The sequence below is a fragment of the Grus americana genome, chromosome 1 (assembly GCF_028858705.1).
Source record: "Grus americana isolate bGruAme1 chromosome 1, bGruAme1.mat, whole genome shotgun sequence".
In the NCBI taxonomy this organism is placed as follows: domain Eukaryota; kingdom Metazoa; phylum Chordata; class Aves; order Gruiformes; family Gruidae; genus Grus; species Grus americana.
In genome coordinates, this window is record NC_072852.1 from 92,879,533 (window position 1) to 92,903,193 (window position 23,661).

General features: G+C 38.8%; 1 protein-coding gene across 7 annotated transcripts in view; it reads right to left on the reverse strand.

The window, feature by feature from the left end:
* Positions 1 to 23,661, reverse strand: part of GRAMD1C (GRAM domain containing 1C) — a 55,348-nt gene that overhangs the window by 26,232 nt on the left and 5,455 nt on the right. For 5 of the 7 annotated variants that reach the window (XM_054812524.1, XM_054812522.1, XM_054812523.1 and 2 more), the window contains exons 3-6: positions 9,107 to 9,191; positions 5,297 to 5,400; positions 3,455 to 3,550; positions 2,185 to 2,265 (exon numbers count right to left, since the gene is read on the reverse strand). In XM_054812524.1, the coding sequence (XP_054668499.1) occupies positions 2,185 to 2,265; positions 3,455 to 3,550; positions 5,297 to 5,400; positions 9,107 to 9,191 (366 nt within the window). Of the gene's footprint in view, positions 1 to 2,184; positions 2,266 to 3,454; positions 3,551 to 5,296; positions 5,401 to 9,106; positions 9,192 to 14,189; positions 14,226 to 14,625; positions 14,784 to 23,661 lie in introns of those variants that run through there. The other 2 variants (XM_054812528.1, XM_054812527.1) reach the window with 2 other exon arrangements.

A 23,661-nucleotide genomic window follows, 5' to 3' on the forward strand; every position in this document is an offset into this window, starting at 1 on the left:
TCCAAATCCTGCAAATTGGGGATGATCCACCATCAGGTGGCGCAAACCAGCACTGACAGCTGCATTCAGAGTTACACTTCTGATGACACCAGAAGGACTTTATTTCATAATTTAACAGTTGGATATCATCTCCGGATCTAGCAGATGTACTCCAGATAGCTAAATATTTTAAAGCCTGTGGGTAATTTAGTTATTTCAAGAGAAAAATTATTAAAACCAGCTCCTTTTAGAACTGATTCCAGAGTGAGATTTGGGGGTTTTGTCACAAGCCTATCCAATTCTGATGGGATGCCTTTGATCACTGGAGCCCAGAAACACCAGGCTTCACATACTCAGGGTACTGCATACCATGCCAGAGCCCCAGACATACGAGATCTTTCAAATGTATGCTGTGCCTGCCATGGGTGGCAAGAAAGCAATAAAACTGCTTGGATGCAGTAAGGGCTTTCTTTTAAGAACAGGTCAGTGGACAGCTGTCATTGTAGTGGAGTCAGTGGATCCAGCTCTAGCAACTTCAGTTTCTACTTTCACCTCCTCAGTAGCCCTCTATAGCTTGATCTAGTTTGGTTAAGCAGTAAAGAATCAAAGCAGACCGATAGGTGACTCAAAACACATTCTAGCAGAGAAGCAGACGTCACTACTACATTGCAAAAGTAGGAGCTCAACCTGACAGAAATCCTGTTTCAAGAAGCAGCTCCAAATATACCACCATAAAAAACCTAACCTACATACACCTCATAGCAATGCTCCATTTTGCAACTGAGAACTCCAAGCAGAAATTCACATAACAGACTTTACAACATACTTCAGCAACAATGCAAGAAAGCCAATAGCAAGATTAGACAGAAAGAATGAGAGTTCCCAAGCTACTCAGATGCACTGGTCCCTAAAACCTGCTGGCTTAATTTCATCTTACGTGCAATCCACGGCTCCTACTTTCATATCTATCCTTTAGTTACTGCTCTGAAGTGAAAAATTGCTCCTAATGTGGCACTCATTTCAGTGGCAAAGAGTAGAAATGCACAGGAAAAGCTAATACTGAACAGCACAAAGCATGGTGCATCTGTTCCAGCCCCAAGGATAGGTTTGTATAACTGAATGCCCATACATTCACCCTCCAGCACCACGAACTAACCACCGAATAAGTTAATTACCATTCCTGACAAACTTTGCCTAACAAAAGAAAACAAGGTTAATTCCAGTCAAAAGATGACTTAGTACATTCTAGGTTTTGCAGTGCTACTGCTGGATTCATGGCAAGATGGTTATGATGTTACGGTTAACTAGTATTTGATATGAGGGATACGAGATTTGCAGAAAACATTAGTTTTGCATTAACTGGCACTTTATTTTCAGCAAGTGCCTTTGGTCTGCCTTAAAATTAATTTAACAAAAAACTTGTGTGCGCTACATATAAGTAGTACAACAGCTTTAAGCCTTTGGGGACCATTGTAGTGCAGAGTTATATGTGGATATTTCAGTGTTCAATTGCAACTGTGTTGAAATATTTAAACAATGAGAGCCACAAACAGGAAGGAATTGGTTTACAAGAATTGCATTACTTACAGTGATGTTCTGCAAAGGTGTTGGTACATTTTTAGAAATAAGATTAGCTTAAGTGTTCACAAATTACAATATAAATCAAACTAACTAGCAGAAGTTGCCAAAATACACTTCCATATCATATCATACAGCCTGCCTTTGTCGCATTTATTCAAGGTCAGGGGAGCTGTAATGAGTTGCTTGGCAAAGGTTCAGCTAACTTATCTGAGAAGGTGACTCGTGACTTTTGGCTTTTGCCTTAAAAGGAAAAAAGCTTTCACTGAAAAAGCATCTTGCCTTTTTGATCACAAGTTAGCCATAGAAAGTGTGAAGCAAATGCATGCCAATTTAGTGATATCTGCTTGAGCTGGTAGTGAAGAGAAGCATGCAACCTATCTTCAAAGACAAAAAGCTCCATCAACAGCAAAGTTGTAGATGACAGCATGAGAAGGAAAAGATGGGAAGTTTATCTGGGATCTAAAGTACAAGGAATCAAAGAAGAACATCAGATTAGATTTCTGTGTTAGAAAGAAAAAGCTAATTTCTTAAGGAAAGTTTCTTAGCCTCCAGAGACACATCTGCTTGCATTAGAAAAAGATTGTTTTGTTACTTAAGCACAGGGACCAGCACTTAGAAGCTTACCTTATCCAGCAACACATTCTGCCATAAGCGGAAGATACTGAGATAGCTTCTGTCTCTTGCACTGAATGATGTGAAAAAAAACTGCAGGAAAAACAAGGTGCAAAAAGCTCACTTGTAGGTATTTTCAAGAAATCCAGAATGCTCCCTTGTATCTTGAATATGCTAAGGTTTTCAGCAATGGCATGCTCCTCTCACACTGGGCTCATATTGCTCACACTCCACACTTTTTCACTTTTAATAAGTAAGAGTTATTTCCCCAAGATCCACATAGTATATAGAGACACTTGCTCTTCTGGGCATCCATTTGCAATCATTTGTACCTTTGGCATGAAGGAAGAGCTCCCCCTCAACTAACTACACAGTTAAATCTTTCCCATACTTCCAATAGGAGGTGGAACAAATCAGAGATGCACGTGTCTATTTCTTGCAGGCCGCAGCCCTTTCCATCCTTCTACCATATATTCCTTTTACTAATCTTTTTACATGAGAAGATGTGAAATTAAAATAGATCAAATTAGACGCATCATTTGCAGTATTAAAATCTTTTGCATTTGAAAGCTTGTTTAGCAAAGAGGTTTATCTTCCTTGATGATGAAACTTAATATTTAATAAATTGAGAGGGAACACCCAAATATGAGAAATCACAGTCCATTCACAGACAACAGCTCCAGATTCACCCTGAAAAACTATTCTCTGTATCCAACCAAGAATTATTATTTTCAAGGCATTGACAGAAGTAGTATCATGAAGCGTGTTGCACGTAAGAGCATTCTGAATCATGCTTTTCAGTTTTTCCAAATACACACCCAAAAACTACACTTCCCGGAATATAAGATTCCCTGTTCTACGGGTAGATTTCTCTGTGCCTTGAAACCCATATCATAGCCCCTTTGTTTTCAGCAATTTTCTTCCAGAGGCACTTTAAATCTAGTGAGATTGTAAAAATATCAAACTCAAGGACACATATTCTGAATTCATGCCCTGAGCTTTTAGTTTTCAAATGGCTTTCCTTTGAGAATCAGCAGGACAAAAAACTTCTCTACTTTCTGGTTACTGCATCAACACTAGTCTGCAATCAAACTAAAGCTGAATTATCAAGTCAATATGCACAGGGACCAAAACACTAAGTCTGTCTTCTAATCCTAACTACATTTAAAGATTTGACAGAGAAGTTACTTATGTACATTTAAAGCTACAAGTGCTCAGTGCTGGACATTATAATTAAAAAAACAACACAAAACCACAAACATATTTAAGTACAGGTTTTCACCTTCTCTCCTTTTGTTGCTATTTGTATAGCATTTGGAATGAGCCGAGCAGTCTTCTCCTTTGTCATGAAAGTAATATCCTTCAAGGCAATAGAAATCTAAGCAGAAACAGATTTAATGACATATTAAGAGTGACTCTTAAGACTAAAAGTTTACAAAGTCACAGAACATGGAAGACGAACTCTAACCCCAAACCCTGGGATGCAATTCAGTTGAGATCACAAAGATAACTACTGTCTCCACTTGCTAACCTTAACAGCAAGCATTCCAAAGTAGAAGCAAGTTAAGATGACAGAGTAATTTATTCTTCTTTCATACTAGGACTAAGGAAGCAAGTAATTCTTTCTTCTTTCCTTCCACTCCTTCAGCTACACTCAGAATCCCAACCACAGATCTGTAAGCCAATCCCAATCAGTACACTATACATAAGGCAGGACATAGATCAGATAAACTATCTTGTCTATGTCATATCACAGAAGTTTGCAACCTAGTCCAATTTCACAAAGGTTTATTTGCAGTCCAGACACTGCAATGAAATCTTCCTGCTTGAGTGTGTTTGCCTTGAGTATTAGTACATGAAGTGTTTCTGTTTAGAAAAGCATAGTCTGACTGGCTGCAACAAGCCATTTCCATTCAGCCTACCCCCTTCCCTCGAAGATAAAGCTGTGCTGCCATTCAGCTTAGAGAAAGGAAGAACGTACAGTTGGATTTTGGTTTTTTCCTGTGTGTGCAGGAGGTCCTCCACTTACTGTTTCTCTCTGCATCAACACAGCCTGCTAAGGAGGTCCCAAAGTTTGGCTCTAGCATTGTAGCTGATGAGCTCATATTGCCTTAAAATATCACTTAAGATCTCACTTTGCTAGCTAGGAACAGGTTACCAGGATGTATGCTGCTTTGGCTGAAAAAAAAAAAAATCAGTCTTTCAATAGTTTATATGTATTCAAGGGTGTAATTTCAAAGATAATTTAAAAAAATCTCGAGTCTATAATAAGAAACATTCAATCAGCAAATCCATCTGATGAAATTAAGCTTGGTTTTCAGTTAAGCATTTCTACACCCCCTCTTTGTCTTAAGTACATGAGCTATTTGTTGTCTGTCCTGCGTACTTCAGAGCACACATAATAGAATTTAAGTTAATCTCTTAAGGTATGATCAGTCTTACAGCAGCAGAACATTTTACTACATCTCCATCACCTATTAACTAGGTTACCTTCCCTTTCTCATTCACTGCCTCCTGCTATTTCTACAGCAGATGTAACACTTTGAAAAGTTTTAACTCAATCTAATTTGACAGAAATAGAGGGCCAACATATCACAAATATCTACTTTTGCTCATACTATTCAAAATCTACAGACCACAATATGAGAGCTTGCAGAGGTCATTTATAGGTTCTCTTCAGCTATTCTTAGATGCTCATATTTACATGCAAGATGAAACCAAGTTAAGGTTCAATGCTGGAGAGCTCTTAAACAAGGCAACACCATATATTGTATCACACTCCTGGTCTTACAGGAGAACATTACATGTTACATCCCTTTATAGAGCAACTCTCCTTGGTAAGGAGAGGCAAATCATTATCCAGAAGTGTAAAGGATCAGGTTTATCATAACTCCTTCCTATGCTGAATGACTGAGCAAGCTTACTTCAAAATTCAGATATCTCCAACACTACTCATTTTATAGAGCAACAGATCTGCATTTCTGCTCAGGGATGCAGGCTTTTTCTTTTCAACACAAAGTTACTAGCATAAGATTGACAGGATAAGATTTGTTGGAAGAACTTTTATATCCTGATAGTCCAGGACAAAGAAAAGGTGGGATTCAAGTGAGCCAAGAGATCTTACTGTAGTCTCCCATCGGAAAATGTTGCTGTGGAAACAGAGCCAGTTTTCAGAGAGATACAAGCGTCCTTGCAGCAGGATATCCTTCTGGAGTGCACAGGCGTAATCTATGTATAGAGAGCAAGAGCAAGTTTACTCACTTACTGCAGCTCAGTTGACCCAAACCTGTTAACTTAAAATAAGATAAGGGTATTACAAAACAAATAAAAAGCTATTTATTTCATGTCTGTGAAGACAGACTTGTACTGGGTTGCATCCAGACCAGTGTCCTGGGAACACCCCAGTGCCAGAGTTGACAGAGTATCTGTGTGAGGACAGCACTCCATGTATTCACCCCCTGTGTATTATCCTGTATTTTCAGAGAAGTAGTATCAGGCAAGATCAGGAGTACATGGGAGAAGTATTCATAAGTCAAACTTCAAAGTACCTAAACAACAGAATGCACAAACAGTTTATAGTATGACAGATTATACTGCCAACTCCTATGTAACAGTAGTTCATATGTTATCCAAACAGATCTATCACTAGCTAAAACTATCTGCAGTGAGACACTAAATGGCAGCTGGAAGCTATCCAGTTCTTCAAGCTGACTGTCATTTTTATTATGATACTGCCTCTGGCTGAAACATCCCTACTGAGAAACAGGTTTCATCTAGAATGCAATTACCCACTATTAGGTACCTGCTAATTAAGAACAAGAACAGAAGATTTGGTTGCACTTTTTAAAAACCTCTTTGAGAGAACTTTCATTCTTTCAGAGCCTGAATATTCAAACAAAAGGAGTTTTCAGAAGTACTACTGCTAGAAAGTTAAGACAGCTTTTAGAAGCTCCAACCTAAAAGTTACCTTATGTATAGAAAATACCCAGGATGCACCTATTCATGCAGGATGGTAATGATTTTAATTTTAGAGGTATCAAAGAGTTTTGTTATTTTGAAAAGCATTGTACCTGGTATTGTCCAAGCCAAAATTTTCATTTTAGTGTACAAGAAGATGAATACAGTTCTTGTTCAAGTACCAAGAGGTTCAGAAGTCCCTCACCATCCTAACTTCAAGGTAAGCCTGCATCTACAGAAGCTTTCTCTTGGGTTTTCCCCTCAAATAATCAAGCAGAAATAAAGTTTCTTGCAACAAGCATGAGGCATGTATACAAGCCCTTTGAGGTATAACTGCAAACAGAATTACACAAACTTAAAGAAATTCAAACCATTAAGTTATAAATGCATGTTTAAAGAGAAGTCAGATACCAAAATGCTAGGAGAGCAACAAAGGCAGGCTGCAGGAGTTCAAGGTTAAGGACTTGAGGAAAGCATTACCAAGAAATTCACATCTGACTTCTATGTTTGGGAGAAGGAAAGGGATTCAGACCTGTAAATACTGGAGCACTGGGCAAGTGATGAGCAACACTGTGACCTACCTACACAAAAGAGAATATCAAAACAGAGGGAGAGATTAGCATTTCTCCTTCTAAGTTTTCGGATCCGGTAACTTAAAATGCTGCTTGTAAACAACATTTTCAGACAAATTAAAGTTAGTGGCACTCCTTTAAACTCCCATTTTGAAAGCCTAAGTATTTTCTCTTTCATTATAAGAAAGAATTATATTTCATATAATTTTTACATACAGTGCTCATTACAGTGGAATAGTCACTTTTTTTTTAACAGCTAAGTTAAGAACGGGAGCAGTTACAGTTCTTTTGATCAACGGTAGCAAGTAATTGCTTCTTTGAGCACTGTAAAGCCTGTGATAAGTTTCTCTGCATCAAGCAAAGGAAGAGCTATTTGCCTGGAGGATGCAAAAAGTCCTTCCAAAGGAGCACTGGTTTTTATGAAGTAAAAACATTTGTACAAAGCAATGACTTCGCTTCTGGTGAAGCAGGTGCTACATTGTTGAGATCAAACCATTACTAAATCTTTCTCCAAGTCCTAGGCAGCCTGTTCATCGAAACTATGCTTCAGAGTTTGCTCCATGGCTTTCTACATCAATCCTGTGTAAGGAGAAACATCAAAACAATGCTTTGAAGTAATATCATTTTCTTCTGTTTTACTTCTGTACTGAACTCAAGTATTTTAAAAATGCAGAAGGCATTTCAGAGGATAACTGCCTCCTTCTGGGGCTGAAAAAGGACACAGGATTTTAACTGTTTCTTTGCAAGCGAAAGCTCTAATTTCTCTTCCATTAACCTGAAAAGAACTCAGCATGCTGCAAGCATATACTGACGTCCTTTCAATATTCACTTCCTTAAAGGTTGCATAAGATGAGATGAACGTTAAGCAGTCATGATGCCACTTTTATATTAAAACAACACCCAATTCTTGGACAGTGTATTTGTTACACAATGCTCAGGCAGTGTAGGCAGACTTACCTGCAAGGCAAGTGATAAAAGAGGGAATAAGGTGCATCACTGCATGCAAAGGGGTAGGGTTACATGCTTGCCTTCACTGGGTTTTGCAGTGGAGCAAAACAGGGAGTCAGAGATCAAAAGGAACGTTTCAGTGCCAAGAAGTTATGCACCATAGTTTGATATTTTCTGCCACCTGCTTCTATCCCCTTCCACCACCTCCACTCTTTCAGCTGAGCTGTACTTCTATGCCTGCACCCGTGTCATGAGCCTATGGATGAGCTAACCTGGTATACTGGGCTGTGAAAAGCCTCCGCTCAAGGCCTGAACCAACCCAGAGCTAACAGATTTGCATAGCACAGCACCAGATAGCGTACCTCATGCTCAGCACTGGTCCGGGCAGTAACTACAACTGCACAGACCAGCACGGAGCATAAACATTTGTATCCTCAATATATCATGTTGACAAATCCATCCAAGTGCACAGCATAAGTCAGGATAAAATGAAGGTTGGTTGGTGTTTTCCAATAATCTCTTATGATGGCTGATGGGAATTACACACTTAAATACTGAATTTTATGTCCTCATACCACATAGCTGGCATTTGTCTCTGAAGAGAGTCTTAAATTACAAGCACCCACTGTGTCACTCAGTCCCAGAAGTCACATGAATCAAGGAGCCTAGGGCAAGGGTCTAGGCTTAGTTCCAGGGAGCAAGGGAAAAGCTTCTACTAAGGATGATCTACCTACCTAACAGAATCACTGAAGCAACATCCCTCACCTTTGTATCCAAGCACCAAACCATTACAACTATGAAATCATTCCCTCCTCCCCAACATCTATGGCAACTCAGTCATAACTAGTTGACTCTAAGAGAGAGGACTCAGACACTCACAGGATAGAAGATAAATGGTAATGACGCTGCAAGAGGTACCAAGTTTGTTGCCTGTTCTGGAAAGAACATAAAACAAATTCAATGCTCTCAGCACTTTACCTCTTCTTCTCACACTTGAATCACACAAGCCTGTCAATGTACATATGTTGAGTTTATGTGCTCAGTGCTCACACTGACCCTGCACGGTGACCTTTCTTTCCAGCTTGTCAGCTAACAGCTGCCAGACATTCACATCTCCACTGCTGTCAGGAAGGGTTTTGTCTAAATACCCACTAAAAAGTGGCAGCAGCAAAAAACATTAAGAGGCTCCCATCTCGTAACTAGATGAACTGGAGGACTCTGTACCCTCTCCTTCACTTCTCAACCCTCAAAAGAATCTCTTTTTTCACAAAGCAGGCAGTACAGGAGGGGAGTATCGACTTGACTTTCCCTGAAGTTATTTGATGCTAGTTCAGAGACAGGTGAATATGAAGGTATCAGCTGTAGTTAGAATTTGCCATAAAAAACCCACATTGGCACTACTGCAATTTGGAGTTATCAGTCAGAAGACAAGCACTTTTGGTGTGATTATGTCTTACCTACTATGAGTCTCTCCGAGTCTGGCAGATGAGAAAACTGTCTCTTGAATTCCTCACTCCTATATTTGTAAGTGGAACTTGAGAGCTGCAACAAAGAATGGTAAAAGGTTAAACAAACAGATTTATTTTCAGCCATCAACTGTCTTCATACTGGATGTGTAATTTTATCTCAAAGAACAAATGAACATCAAAAGAGCAATAAAGAATAGGTGGTATCTAAGCGTGATCATCAGAGTAAGTTTATGCTTGCTTATGTAAAGTGTGTTTCCAGTATTTAGGATAGGCCAAACTGTTCCCTGAATTAGGCCAGATGCCAATTACAAGGCATTACAGCTGTATGACAGCAACCTGCTCCACTCATAACACCACAAGAGCCCCTTCCAGGGCTAAGTCTTCTAGCACAGACTAAGTGAAGAGGCAGCAAGGCCACAACACGGGATGTAACAGAGCAAATCAAGTCCTCATACAGGCCACTAGCTGGACACAAGGACACAACCTAGAACACTGGTTTCTAATTGGCGTACCATTTTGGGAATACTACAATGCAGTGGATTTTTTTCCAGTTGCTATAATTAGATCTGTAGGAATAAAGGCCAAAAAGTTTCCTCCAGTAAACACAAATAGCAGCACCACCATCACCTCTTGATTTCATGACCTGTTCTACATTTCATCCCATATTTAAAAGTATTGCTGTCTATGGTTCATTTAAGATTCAAATTAGGTAGTAAACTTACAGGAAAGAAGATTAATCTTGATGGACTTCAACTCCTTATTCTTATAAACGAATGCCCCTGCTCCCATTCAAATAAAGAGCTTCAGCATGTTCTCCAGAAACAATTCTGCTGTTAAAGCCCTATTTTTCATTTTACAGTAATAACAAGGTCATATTTTTTTCTTAACAGATGTTGGTCACTTATTTTAGGGGCCTAAGTAAATGCTGTATAAGGCAATGACTCATCTGGACTATAACTAAGGAAGAAGTCACTTTCACATGTTACCAAAACCAGGTATATTTATACTATAAAAGCCTCTTTTGCACTTTTTTTTTTTAAACCTTTCAAAGATCTTAAGCATATGGCTGCTATTTTCTCCCTGAGCACCTGTATTACTCCAAAACTTGGCATTCACCCTTAAACCCATCTCTACCATAAGATCAGTGCCTATTTATGTTTAGGGTGGGAGAAGAAAGAAGGCAAAGAACTACTTTTGACTGTATGACCTTGCAGCATGTTTACTAAGAAACCACACAGTTTTAGCACACTCCTGCAGCATGTTAGTTTATCACTACCCTTTCATTATATTTGTGCTTGTTGTCAAAACAATCCCCTAACAAAGACAGACTTTATCTTCAGCTTGAGGGTCTTTTAATAAACTAGTGCAAATAGTGCCCATACCTTATCAAGGTTCTCACATTTTGCTATTTTCCACAGAAAAGATTCCTGCTTCTCACAGTTCAAAAGTTCCCTGAACACTATCCTACACACACATCATATGATGGTCTGGCATCTACCTATACTTGAGAATTGAGCTCTTTGTCCACAAGAGCACATAAGTGCTACTTCAAGGTCAGGTGTTTAAGGGCATATGCACAAGACAAGGCAATGTTGCCCTGACTCAGTTCAGCTTTTAAAATAAAATGTTAATGTTACCTTTTATTACCATCAGTAAAAAAAGTCTTTATGCCCGACCTCTGGCAAGAACATGTTTGCTATTCATTAATATTCTGAGCATTGCAACACAAAAAGTGAGGAAGTGAGACAGAAAATATGTACACCCCTCTCCTTCTGAGAGGAGTAAGCATGAAAGCTTTAGGTGCAACTAACAGAGAAACACATTAGACATCCTCTAAGCTATATGCTTCCAGTTATATTTCAGCTATTTCTGAAATTATGAAAATAATATGCTTGGAGATGTCATCTACTAAAGTAGATAGGCTATAGTTTCTTGGCCTAGCCACATCGTGCCCTGAAATACATGTTTTTAACTGATCATCTGAAACAGGCATCCAATGACTGCACCACTTTGAAGAAATAGAGTTCTTTGCAATTACTCTGGAAAGCGACGTCATGGAAAAATGAAAAGTTACCTCAGATCTATAAAGTTTCAACCTATAGTTCCAGAGACCCTACAGTTTATACAGTCATACCTCAGTGGACTGAAGTCTGAGCTTGTGATGACAACGCTAACATACAAGGGGGAAAAAAGAACTGGTCTGCCATGAGAGCAAAAGAAAGTTCACAAACTTCAAGCCTGATTCATGAAACCATGATTTAAGAAGCCATGCTTTTAAGGAGAGAACTAGTTTCTCAAACACGCGGTATATGAGAGATAAGAGCTACAGTGAAGTTAAGCATTTTTGTGGCTAAAAGACAAAAGGAATCAGGAAGAGGAGAATAAGAACATTACAGTATCACAGACACATTTATATTACTGTCTGAATCAACCAGTTCAACAGCTCCAAGAATACAAACTCAAGATATCTTGAGTTTTACTTAGAAATGGAATTCTTCTAGGACATAAAACCTGCTATAGCTTGTCTGAGAAAGCCTTGCTGGCATTTAGAAGTGCTCTTTATCAGGAGCGGCAAACAGGCTATAAGAAATCCTCTTATTAATTGTAGATTTCTAGTGAGCTCTTAGGACATTTATGAAGAGCCTGCTCTGAATTCTTATCTATAAGCAGAAAAAAGTGAGCACATTGAAACTTTAACCTTATCTTTTCCTCACTTTGTATGAAAACTAGCTCACTTAAACCTGTAATTGTTATGTACTCAGTATGTGGCTTGGCAATTAAGAGGTTACTCAATGGACTTGGGAAACAACAGGAACAATTTTAACACTATTGGCATTACCAATTTCCTTAAAGTGAAGAAAATAAGACATTTCCATTTCTACGAACACAGCATCTCTCATAATCACTATTATAATATCTAAGATGTGGCAGCATTTGAGGCAGGTTGCCACCTCTGGGTTACAAAACTTACCATTGAATATTAAAAGAAGAAAGGCATAAATTAGGCTGTATTATGCATTTAAGAGATGAAAACAGAAACTCATTTTTAACACATGCACATTTCGAAGTTATAATTATAAGTCATCAGGCAAACATTTTGCCTGAGGATAATCTTAGCCATTTATGGTTATGCTATATTTAATCACTAAGGAAATTATTAAGTCCAGCCAACAACATATTAGCATTCTTTATCTGAAACCACAAAATATACCAGAAACCCATAAAATAGCATAAACAGAAAAACCTCTTCAGTGTCATCCAGAAAGTTTTACAGAAGACAGTTACGTAAGAACCAGATACTACTTGAAGACACATAACAAAGTGATTCTCATACCTTGTTTAGAAACAGACCAGAGCCCAACTATATAAAGTCATGTTCCAGAAAAAAATATGTTAACTTAAATAGGACAAAGACAAGTTATTTATGAGATAGAAGCCTGTTAAAAAAAAAAAAACAGCTTTCCTTCACATTTACATTTTCAAAGTGTGGACATTGCAAAGAAATTGAGCCATTTAGCAAACTGCAGAGGAAAATTAAGCTACACCTTCTCCAGGAATACAACAAAAATGCTAATCATTAGGAAATTATTTGATTGCACATATCACTAAGTATGCAAATAGTCAATCAACCTCAGCAGAACGGTATGCACATTTCTTAACATTTGCTAATGAGAGCAATAATTTTGCATTTGTTTTGTTAGGTTTTTTCTCCTTGTTTTGAGACACCACAAAAAACACATTACCTGACAATTTGCATTCTATAGTTTTGACATGCAGCTATGAATACAAACAGCTGTGAACACAGGTAAGTTGACCTTACCATCAGAGTAATACAAGTCTGATGTCACCTCATTTTAAGAGATGCACACATGCCTCCCTCTGAGCTTCAGTCTTGCTGTGTTACCAAGTGCTTGGGGTCCCAGGATCAAACAAGCCTATAAGCAAGCTGCCCAACCTACTCCCCTTTTACACTCTCAAGTCTCATTTAACTATCAAAATATGGCTAGTGAGATGCATGGCTTTGCTCCTCTGTCTAAAGCAAGTAAATCCATGCCCACTATCTCTAAGCCCCACTTAAAGACCACCTGATGTGCTGTTCCCCAAAGACAGAAGAGCTTGACCTGAACCTGCCTATGAAGTTTCTAGATGTGGTCAAAAACAAATTTGGAGATACTAGTATGGTTAGGATGAAAGTACTTTTTAATCCTACATTAGCACATTAAAATAAACATTAAATATCCTGGCAAAAATTGTTGCATTTCTACTGAAAAATGCATTGTTCCACACCCCCCCCTTCAAATTAATCTAAAATCCTGCTTAGCATCAGGAGGAAAAAAACCCAGCCATTTCTTCAGTCCATAAAAGTTCATTATGACTATTCAATCTAATCTATAATGCACAAGCTACAGCTACCTTGCTATTTAGCTCCTGCTTTAAAACCAGAGCTGCAATGACCAAGTTTCCCTTTGGGAAAGAAAAAAATATATATATTTTTTACCTTCTTAAATTAAAAAAGTCACCCCAATAGAAAAAAATCCACCTTCGTTATGGATAGTTCTGCTAGTGGTCTGTTGGCTAATCTTATCTTCAATTTGTGAATTATTTTTGGATTGTGAGCAAGTTACCCCATATCTTCTTTTGAGGTAGGGATTAAGCTTCGCAAGTCTATTAGCAAAAAGATTTTTTTCAGACTTATTCTCATTGCTCTTCTGAATCCCCTCCAATTTTGAATGTGCTTCTTGAGACCTAGATGTAGCATTGCAGGAGTCACTGCAAACACACAAATGCAACTCATGTTTGCTTTTAGGCACAGAATCACAGTGGAAGCTCATATCCATGTGACCACCAGTCTCCCTTATCTTTTCACAGTTCTAGGGCACAGTTTTCCATTTCTTCTGAAAACAAGCACAAGGATGTATTTTGAAAGTGTCAGACTTGTTCTCTGTTTAATCCTGCCACAAGCAAACAGTCCGGATCTACTCCGTTAGTGTTCTATTTTCACTAACCATTCCTGGACAGAATCACAGAAAAATTGTGGGTTAGAAATAACTTTCAATAATTGAGTACTCACAAGCTTTACTAGCAGTAACATGCTGTTCTTTTGTCTTGGAGCATAAAAACACTGAACTTGCACAGGGAAAGAACCACTCACAGGACCTGAAGAGCAACACTACCTTACTTAGGGTGACTTAGTGTGCTGTGTGCAGTACATTGTGCACTTTGGGACTGGATGTGTACAGTATCACTTTTTTTTTTAAATAAGGAGCTATTTGATCACACCTGATTATCCATATAGTTGTAGTTAATTCATAGGTCATACGAGGCACATCAAACAACAAAAAAATGAAAGAAAGAAAAACAAGCAACTGTTGCCAGGCTTGGCTCAGCCATTGTATTCCCTAGGAGCCTGCTTTCCAAAAGTTCCCATGCTCTCAAGGAAATGGAAACTAGCTCATAGCCACAGTGGGAGGGGGAAGAGTTTAAGAAGCCAGGACTATTTTACTTACATTCATTATATGCTTTTCTTCATTCACCCTTAGCTTCTCTGGAGAGGGGAGTCTCAAGCACAGAGCACTCTTCCACTGGGCCACTGGCAGGCACAGGGCTGTGCACTAGGGTCATTACATCCCCTTCTGTGGCCCTGCCCCCCTCTTATTTGCAGAGGCTGAAGGAGAAACAGATTTTAACATTTCTTAGTAACTGAGCAGAAAACAAACCAACAGCAGTTCTCCTTCACTGGCATCTGTGTACAGGCAAAGCAGGATCCAGTAGGAATTTTGGTGCAACTATGTCTGTCTTCTGTTGGAAATACAAGATGTAAAATTTCAAGGAAGGGATATTAAAATATATGTCATGAGCAAATACTCAAGCTACTGTATTTTCTAGTGTTTTGTTTGGTTGGGGTTTTGTGTTGGTTTTTTTTAGGTTGGGGTTTTTTTTGGTTTTGGGGTTTTGTTTGTTTGTTTTAAATCCTATGAGATCACATAAACAAGGCTAAAGACAGAGTCCCTAGTCCCCCCAAAATGAATGTTACTACTAACTAGTTCTCACAGATACATGGGCAGGCACACTGAAAATTTTAGACAGACTATTATTTACCACTAACACCAGTAGCTTTCTTCATGCAGGAAGAAACTCTCAGAATTCTTTCATTATGGAGAGCTTCTGAAATATTGGATGCCCACTTAAAGTATTTGACACCCAGTGTCATGAAACTGACTTAAGTAATTCCAAAAGGAAAGCTACTCCTATTTATTTTAAAGGCTGTCTAGTACATCAAAAGTGCTGTGTCCTACAGCACCTCAACAGTAGTCCAGCCCTTACCAGCTCCACTGTGGACATCAGTCTCATCAAGCCATCGTTGACCTGACACATAAGAGTCTGCTTTTCTGAAAAGCAGTTCTGGTTGACTACTGACCAGGGAGACCTGTATCACAACTGTTTACCCCACAGTGTGACATGAACTTGGCTGGAGTCCTGCTCATTCCCTGCACTTCATCAGCCACCTTGTCCTGAAAGCAGGAAAGAAGGTCTCATACTTGAATTTTGACTGTATAAGTACAAATATCAAATCATGTTGGAGCATGGATTGGAAAACAGCCTACAAAATCCACAATCAAAGTTGTCACAATTACAATCTTGACAGACAAGAAAATTTATCATCACAGGAAATACTGGGAACTACACTGCTAACATCAGGTTATATAATTAGAAATAGAACAAAAGTTCCATTTTTGTGAAGAATTTTTAAGTTTGGCTTCCTTCCCAAACAGAAAAAAATCCTCAGACTTAATGTTTAAAAGATGAAAGATGTAAAAGTTCTCCAAAGAAATACCTTAAGTTGCACAACCAGTTAAAGATTTTTTTTTAAATGTTCTTTAGAAAAAACAGTAGAAAAGATCTGGAAGAATTTTGTAACAAAGTTACATGTTTAGAACATGAGAGGACCTCTCCCAAGTTTCTCCTTCAAGATCCTATCAGAACTAGCTCAATTTCACAAGCCATTACATTTCAATGAAATAGGGTTCAGCTGAAGCTATTTCAACAAGGTCCTTGGGAAACAAGCTGATAACCTTATCAATGATAAGAAAGCTTCCTGTTATTAGTGGTATTATAGACTTTTCCCTGAAAAAAAAAAAAAGAGTTTGGATTGAGAATATCCCCTACTTATTCTGAAACAATTGCTTTGTACTATTCAGTACTTTCTGCAAATAAGCATTCTAAAGCATTTTTAAATAGTGAAGCCAGTGTACTTTTGTAACAACTCCGATTTGGATATAAAATCTCGACACACACAGTGAGGAGCAAAGCATATGTTCCATTTCAGAAATAAAACTAACTGAGGCATGAAGCTAATGCAAAGTCAAAAGACATACACCCCCTACACACATCTCCTCCTCTAGCTGCCTGTTCCAACCCATGCAAATAAATCCCTGGCCAACACTCAAGAAGCCTCTCAGCTCCCCCCCACTCTCACCCACTTGTTCAGAGCTGGTGCTGGACACCATCCAGCTAGCGTTCTGCCAGCCTCTGCTTGCATGCCAACTTGGAAAACAGGCTGAAACACACTAGCTTTGCAGAACACGCACACAAGTGTTGCGGTAAGTGGTCAAAGAAAACTTAAGAGGTGGGGGGCATAGAGCTGCCCAGCTCTAATCTAAAAATCACTATAATCCAAGTGGATTTTGGGAGGCAGACTGCAGTAGCATAGGTCATTTCAAGTTCACAAAAGTCCCAAAGGGGACAGCAGAGGACAGTACTATCACCAGGGAAACACCAGCTTGGAAAGGAGCACTCAATGCCCAGTACTGCTCCTCTCTGCATCACCAAAGGCTACAGCCCATGCACCAGTCTTGAAGACAGAGTACAATCTAAACCTGGTAACTCAGCATGGACTCAAATCTACTCTCAGACAAGACTTAGTGATTGTCCACTTAATAAGGGCTTGACTTACAAAGAGGCCTCCTCAGTCTGAGCTCCAAAGCAGCAGAGGATGAGATCAGGGCATGCTCTGTGCACACCCAAGCTCCCAAAACACGTATGCTGCCACCAACCCCTCCACCAGCTGCCCAGAGCACAGTTCTTCATAGGCACAGAGTAGATGCTTTGAGGCAAGGATTACAGAGCTTTGCATGCCCATCAGACCTCTCTGCCTGCTCTGAAAGGGGAACAGCAGGCATACATCTAATCTGCTTTCTTTGTGCTGTTTGTTCCTTTCCATCTGCCTTACCTAGGACCTGTCTGCTGCATTTCTACAAGTAACTACATGAAGTCAGGTTCTGACTGCCGTTTGTGTAGGGGGTTGTTCTGGAAGCGAGGAAGACTACAGAGGAAACAGCAGGCTTGCATAGGTGCTTCATCCTGTACAGATGCGGAGCCCCTCTTTGCTGCGTGGCACCACCCACCCATCCCCAGCTGCAAGACAGCATCCCCAGAAGCTATCACAACACACATACAGTTTCAGAGCTACAGGAGAAGAGGCAGGTATCTCTATGCTGCATCCACCTCACCCACTGAAGGCCCAGCCTCCTGCACGGGGATCCCCTTGGGCACTTGGCTGAACATAGAGCTAATGACTCACTCAACAGCAGGGAAGAGCGATCCCTCTCCTAGCACAGCCCTACTGAGGAAGCTAAGAGAAGAAACATTAAAATGCATTTTAATCACTCTTATAATCAGATTTAAATTGGAACACCTGAAAGGAGAATATAATTGAACACAATGGGGTCATATTTACAGTCATTTTGCCAGCCACTGCTGCTCACCAGGATTAAGCAGTTGTCTTTGTGCACCTAGCTGGGTGGTGGCGCTTCGGATCGCCTGCGGTTCTGTTGTCAAGATCAGCTACATAAGTAAATAGCAGGAACTGGTTTCACCAGAAAAACGAGGAGGCAACTCTTCTGCCTTCCTAAAGCAAAGCTAGGATCCATCACAGGCAATCTCTGTGTGCTGAAAGAGCAGCAAGATATTGGGAAGCAAATCTACATAGAAAAATATTCATTGGTGATTTCTTTCCATCAGAAAGACACTAAGAGGACTCAAAGTGATCTGAGAAAGGCCCTGACAGAGCCTGGGTACCAGTGTGACTCAGACCTCACAAGGAGCATGAGCATAAAGTGATTTAAGTGCATTTCCTGTTTACAAGATAACACAACCTTCAGCTGATTAAACATCTGAATCTGGAAGTTTGTAATTAGCAATAAGGCTAGGTTCAGGTTCAAATACAATTATTTATATAACTAGTACCAAGTACCTCAGTTTCTTTGAAACTCACATTAAAATTTAAATAAGAAAAGGAAGAAATTCAAGAGATTTGGACACTTCCATAGAAAAAACATCTTACCCAACTCTGAACCAGAAACTAAGGTGCTTTTAGCTCTTCCAGGAGGAAAGATTCTCCAATCTCAGATTTACTCAGCATCCTCATCAATACCGTCTGTAGCTGGCAATAACTTCCTTGGACTGGTAGTAAAATTATGCCTATAATGCCTCCACCACAGACCATGTTTCATACCGCCTCCCCAAGACACTAGTAGAAGCCAAGATCACAAGAGTCTTAAGTGCCTAGCTCCTTTTCATTTTAGGGGAAAATTGTGAATCTGTACCTACTTTCCTAACTTCTAAGATGCAACATTCAAACATTTAATTTTTTTTTAAATTTTACCACAAGGATTGGTGATAAAATTCCTAAAAGGATTTTAAAAAAAAAACCCTTTCTTTTTTTTAAGGATTTAAAGGATTAGGAAAAAAACAAAACCAGAAAATCCCATGAGATGTGAAGTTCTAAAACAAACAATACAAATAAACTTGAGTGTGTTTGTATAAACTCTGTAGTTACTATTTTAACATTGTTTAATTGAAATGAGTTTGTCACCCTCCCAACACCAACTTATCCTTTACCTCAGATAATTTTGTCTGCTCCTCAGTTTAATTTCAAGTCTTGTAACTACATAGTACACTTATGACTTGAAACCTGAACAAACTAATATGATGCAATGGCAATTAAAGGCTCAGTCAAGATGATTTCCTTTTGGATAAAAAAATACATTCCTCTCTGAACAGCAGTTTCATCTGACTCGTATTTCTTCCTACAGCATGCATGCTAAACAATTAGCCAATGCTATTTGTTAAGAACATCTGTTCCTTCACCTGATTTTTCCACTGCAGGCTGCCTAAGTAATCAAAAAAAATTCAAACTGCTTGTCTTTGGACTTAGTTGATTCACTTAAGGGGGAGGGGCAAAATCCAGATTGGAGGATACAGACACAGCCTCATAAAATAAAGTAACTAAAAGACATCTGAACTCTCATCTTCATTACCTGCAACAAAGTTCCACCAAGATTACTTAATACAAAAGTAGCTAAATACAGAAGCAAAAGAATGGCATGCCTCAGTCACACTTTTCCCTCCTTACTCTCCCAGAATTGGACTCGGATATCTCTGATCTGTATTTAAGTTTAGTAACAGTCCCCAAGTATCAGTTAGAAAAAAGGTCATGAAGTAAACAAACAATCCCCTTGGTAGTATGAGTGATAGCAAGGTATAATTTGGAAAAAATAGGACTTCTCAAAAGATCTGTTCTACTTTCACTTGGCACTTCAGATGTAATAACTGCTCTGTGCCATTTACTTTTCAGCAACTCTTAGGAAGATACATAAATATTTTGGATCAGGACTACATGAAAACCAGTAGGAGCCTATCAGACAAACTACAACAGTAGTTAAATAGTTAATACAGTAGTGACTGTAGCCAACTACATAACCAGTGTAATTTATACCAACACAGTTTATCTATCTCATTAAGCCTGCAAGTAGCCCAAGTGCATTTGGAATTGCACAGAAAATAGATCTCACCAAACAATTGCCCCAAAACTATTTTTCTTGTGAGATACCTAATTTGATCTCTTCCTTTTCTACCTTAGAAACCAAATGCAGATTTTACTCTTAGTCATTTCTATATTAAAAGCTGCCACCAGAACCATTTTCAGCAAAGACGGACCATACATAATTTTTCTTCAACTTATACAAAAACAGAATGCAAAGAGTCACCTACTGGGAGACGTGTATCAGTACAAACTGATCAGAGCTACATACACACCATATTCATGATCACATACCTCCGCTCATTCTGAACAAGGGGCGATACCTTGAGTCCTGGTGGATAGGAACAGAAGAAAACAGAAGAAGCTGAGAGGTCATATAAGCAGGCTGAGGTCCTGAATGACTTTATCCATCATTGCCCTAGGGGCTTTAGGGGGTTGCAGTAACAAATATACAATCTGAGCATAATACCAAAGTTAAAGCTTGTGTATGAATATCCCAAGTGTAGGCTTCACTGACTCTGTGAGCCACTTCAATAAAAAAGCACTACCTAAAAAAAAAAAAAAAAAAAAAAAAAATCACTCCATGTAATTTCTAAAATGCTGCCAATATCACGAACGAATCTTGACATAGCTTAATTACTGCATAGCCATCTGCTGCATAGGATGAGATAAAATATAACTTCCAGAGTAGTCATTAGCAGAAAAGCCATATACTCTTGTCTAGAATGCTTTTATGATTTTAGATAGGCAGGTATGAGTCCCAAATAATCTAAACCTCAACAAAAGATCTCAGATTTTGATTTTTCTCAAACATCTCCTGGAGAATTTTCTCCTCCTAATTACTGCTAATGACTTAGTTAAGTGTACCATTAAACAATCACATCCTGTAGATTTTTGTTCACCTGTCTTCTTTCCCTCCAAATAGATGCAAGTAGCTCACTTGTAGCAGACTTGAAAAAGACACTGTTACACCACTGCTTGTTTGTTGGACAAAGCTGTAACCAAACCAAAGACCAAAAAAGAGTTTAACTTCCATCTCCTAGATTTGCCTTGTAAAGCTTTCATTCCATAAGCTATGAACTCCCTCTCATTAAACAGATATTCAACCAGCTTCATGCTGATTTTCTGAACTATATTGCATTTCTGATGGTTTTGCTCCTAGTGACTTACAAAATAAGTAAATCACACAAATGTGAAGTATTTTCTTCCTCATCTATTAAACTTAACTTTCAGATTCAGGCCTAATTCTTTAGGTGTGTGTAAAAGTCATTCGTATTATATAGAACTTCCCACTGCTGCAGCTGGGGAAAGCTTATTTAGACAGGACACCAACTGGCAGTCTGTTCAGAACAGGCTGAAACTCAATGGCAGTCAGATCTACCCCAGTGCTCAGTTTGGAGCTGCATCAACAGCAATAAAGAGATTCCCAGGGTGAAAATAAGTGAGAAAAAACACTTTAGCCTGATCAGCCATATTCAAGCACTAGTCAGAACTAAGTTTATCTTTTCCTTCCATTTTAAAACACAGCTTCTGTATAATCAGTGCTATCACAGGGCTTTAAAAAAAGCACCTAGAGATTCTAGATAAACAAATAACGTACCAGTGCTACAAGTACAGCAAAAGCAATTAATACTGAAGTTACAATATTCCAGAAAAAAATAGTGTAAGCATGCTTAAGATTTTTATTCTCTTCAGAGTCCTACAGCATTTATCCAATTCTCATCCTCCTTAGCACACTGTTTCATATCAGCAAATAAAAAGGAGGCTAAAAATCATCCTCCAATGTCACAAGCTGTGACGTCTCTTCTCCACAACCCAAGCATTTGGAGGCACAGATGATAAAAGCTTTCTTCAGAAGTAACATACTAAGTATACAACACAAGAGATGAAGCAACTGTCAGAAGGCCTTAAATACCAGCCTGCCAAAACATAGTTAGTGACTCAACCAGCCCAGTAAACAGGGGTCTTCAGAGAAAGGTAGTAGGAGCATTCAAACAACTATAGATACAAGAAATATTTCATCTAACCCTTACTAGTCTTGTGCCTCAAAGTATGTCAACTTGTATCTGTGCTGCAATAAGTTATCTTCCAAATTGTAATGTATATCTGCATCCCTCCTGTGCGGGTTTGAGTCATATATGTTTATTGTATTCTTGGCATACATATTCTCACACGCTCCCACAGACTAGCTCTTTCTCATAGAAACCAAATCCATGTTTGTCAAAATTCAAAATCATTTTCTAAATCTTGTACAACCTCACTTGTTCTTGTGTTATGAAAAATAAAAAGGTTTACTTTCACTTTTCATTGTATCATTTGTTTGCTTCTGTTGTTGTACTCCTTCACAATGACCAACTCTTTAAAGCAAGATTACACTGCAATCAAATTGGCTTTTTAAAAGCTTCTTATTATTTTCTTTCCAACATCTTCTTGGCACCTCACACTTCCAAATTCTTAAACAAGCCTCTCAGAAAAAAGCAGTTTTCCAAGAGATGCTCATTTGATATCAACTCTTTCCACCTACCTTTTCATTGCAAGGAAATGACTTACTTTTTTGTTCTTTCTTTCCACAGGCATTCTTCTTATTGTAGACATATATAAACTTTCTTCACTGTTTATTAATAGAAACTAGAGTCTCCAGACAGAACACACTCACTTTTGATGCAGGGATTCTTTTCATTAGCTTCCTCATTCACCTTTACCTTCTTCATTACAGTAGAACACTTAATATTTTCATGGGTTTCTTCTTTCAAGGATATTAAATTTAAATATATTTCAGTATGAAGAGCATAAAAAGGATAAAATGCGAATTCACAATCTTGAGATAGGGCTTCCAGATGTAACTTAATTTCCAAGGCATCTTTGACTTTCATCATTTCTATTTGAAGTTGCCAAAACTAGAACCATTTAATCAAAAGTAGTTGCAAGCTTTCCAGGTTCCAGTAAAGAAGGAAACCCCAGAGATTAAGTTTGCAAGCAAGCTTTTTTCTTCCTCCAGTGAGGTTACAGAAGTCTAGCTTTGTCCACTGCCAGGGAATGGTCTTCAAAAAAAAAAACCCACAACAACCCCTAAAACAAAAAAAAAACCACCCACCTTAAAACCAGCAGTTAGTAGCACTACCAGTTTAAGAACTGCTGACAGTACTACAGAAAAAAAGAATTTTCTCAAAATTTTTCAATAAAGCTGTCCAAAGTATCTTCTTTTTTCTAAGAGATGGGGGAAAATTATGCATTATAGGATTTTCTTCTTTTCTTCCTTCCCTGCTACCCTTCCTTCTCCCCACTCACCATAGTCAGAAAAGATTATATCCCAGAGGCTCCCAGCCCTAGCTTGCTGCTAATTACACGTGCTCACAGCACCTACTGAGCATTCATGATACCTGGCCTGACTTCCAGAGGCATGGCACAACTGCCTACTCCCACTCAAATCCATGAAAAATTGAAGTCAAACCAGTCAGGCTCTAACATCCACATTTGGTTTCCATCATCAGAGAAGCAAGAGTACGTACTTAGAAGAAATGAGTCCTTGGAGCAAATCAAAGTTGTCAGAAACATGCAGCCCCTCAAACCTAATAACCCAGGCAACCAAAGCTGATCCCTGGATGCTACCGCAGGCTAGCTTTGCTGTTGTAGCAATTCCTTAGTTCTACTGACTTAAAAGTAGGAATGAGCATAACAAACCCACACCTGCCACAGGACACTAAGATCATCCTTTGTCAGA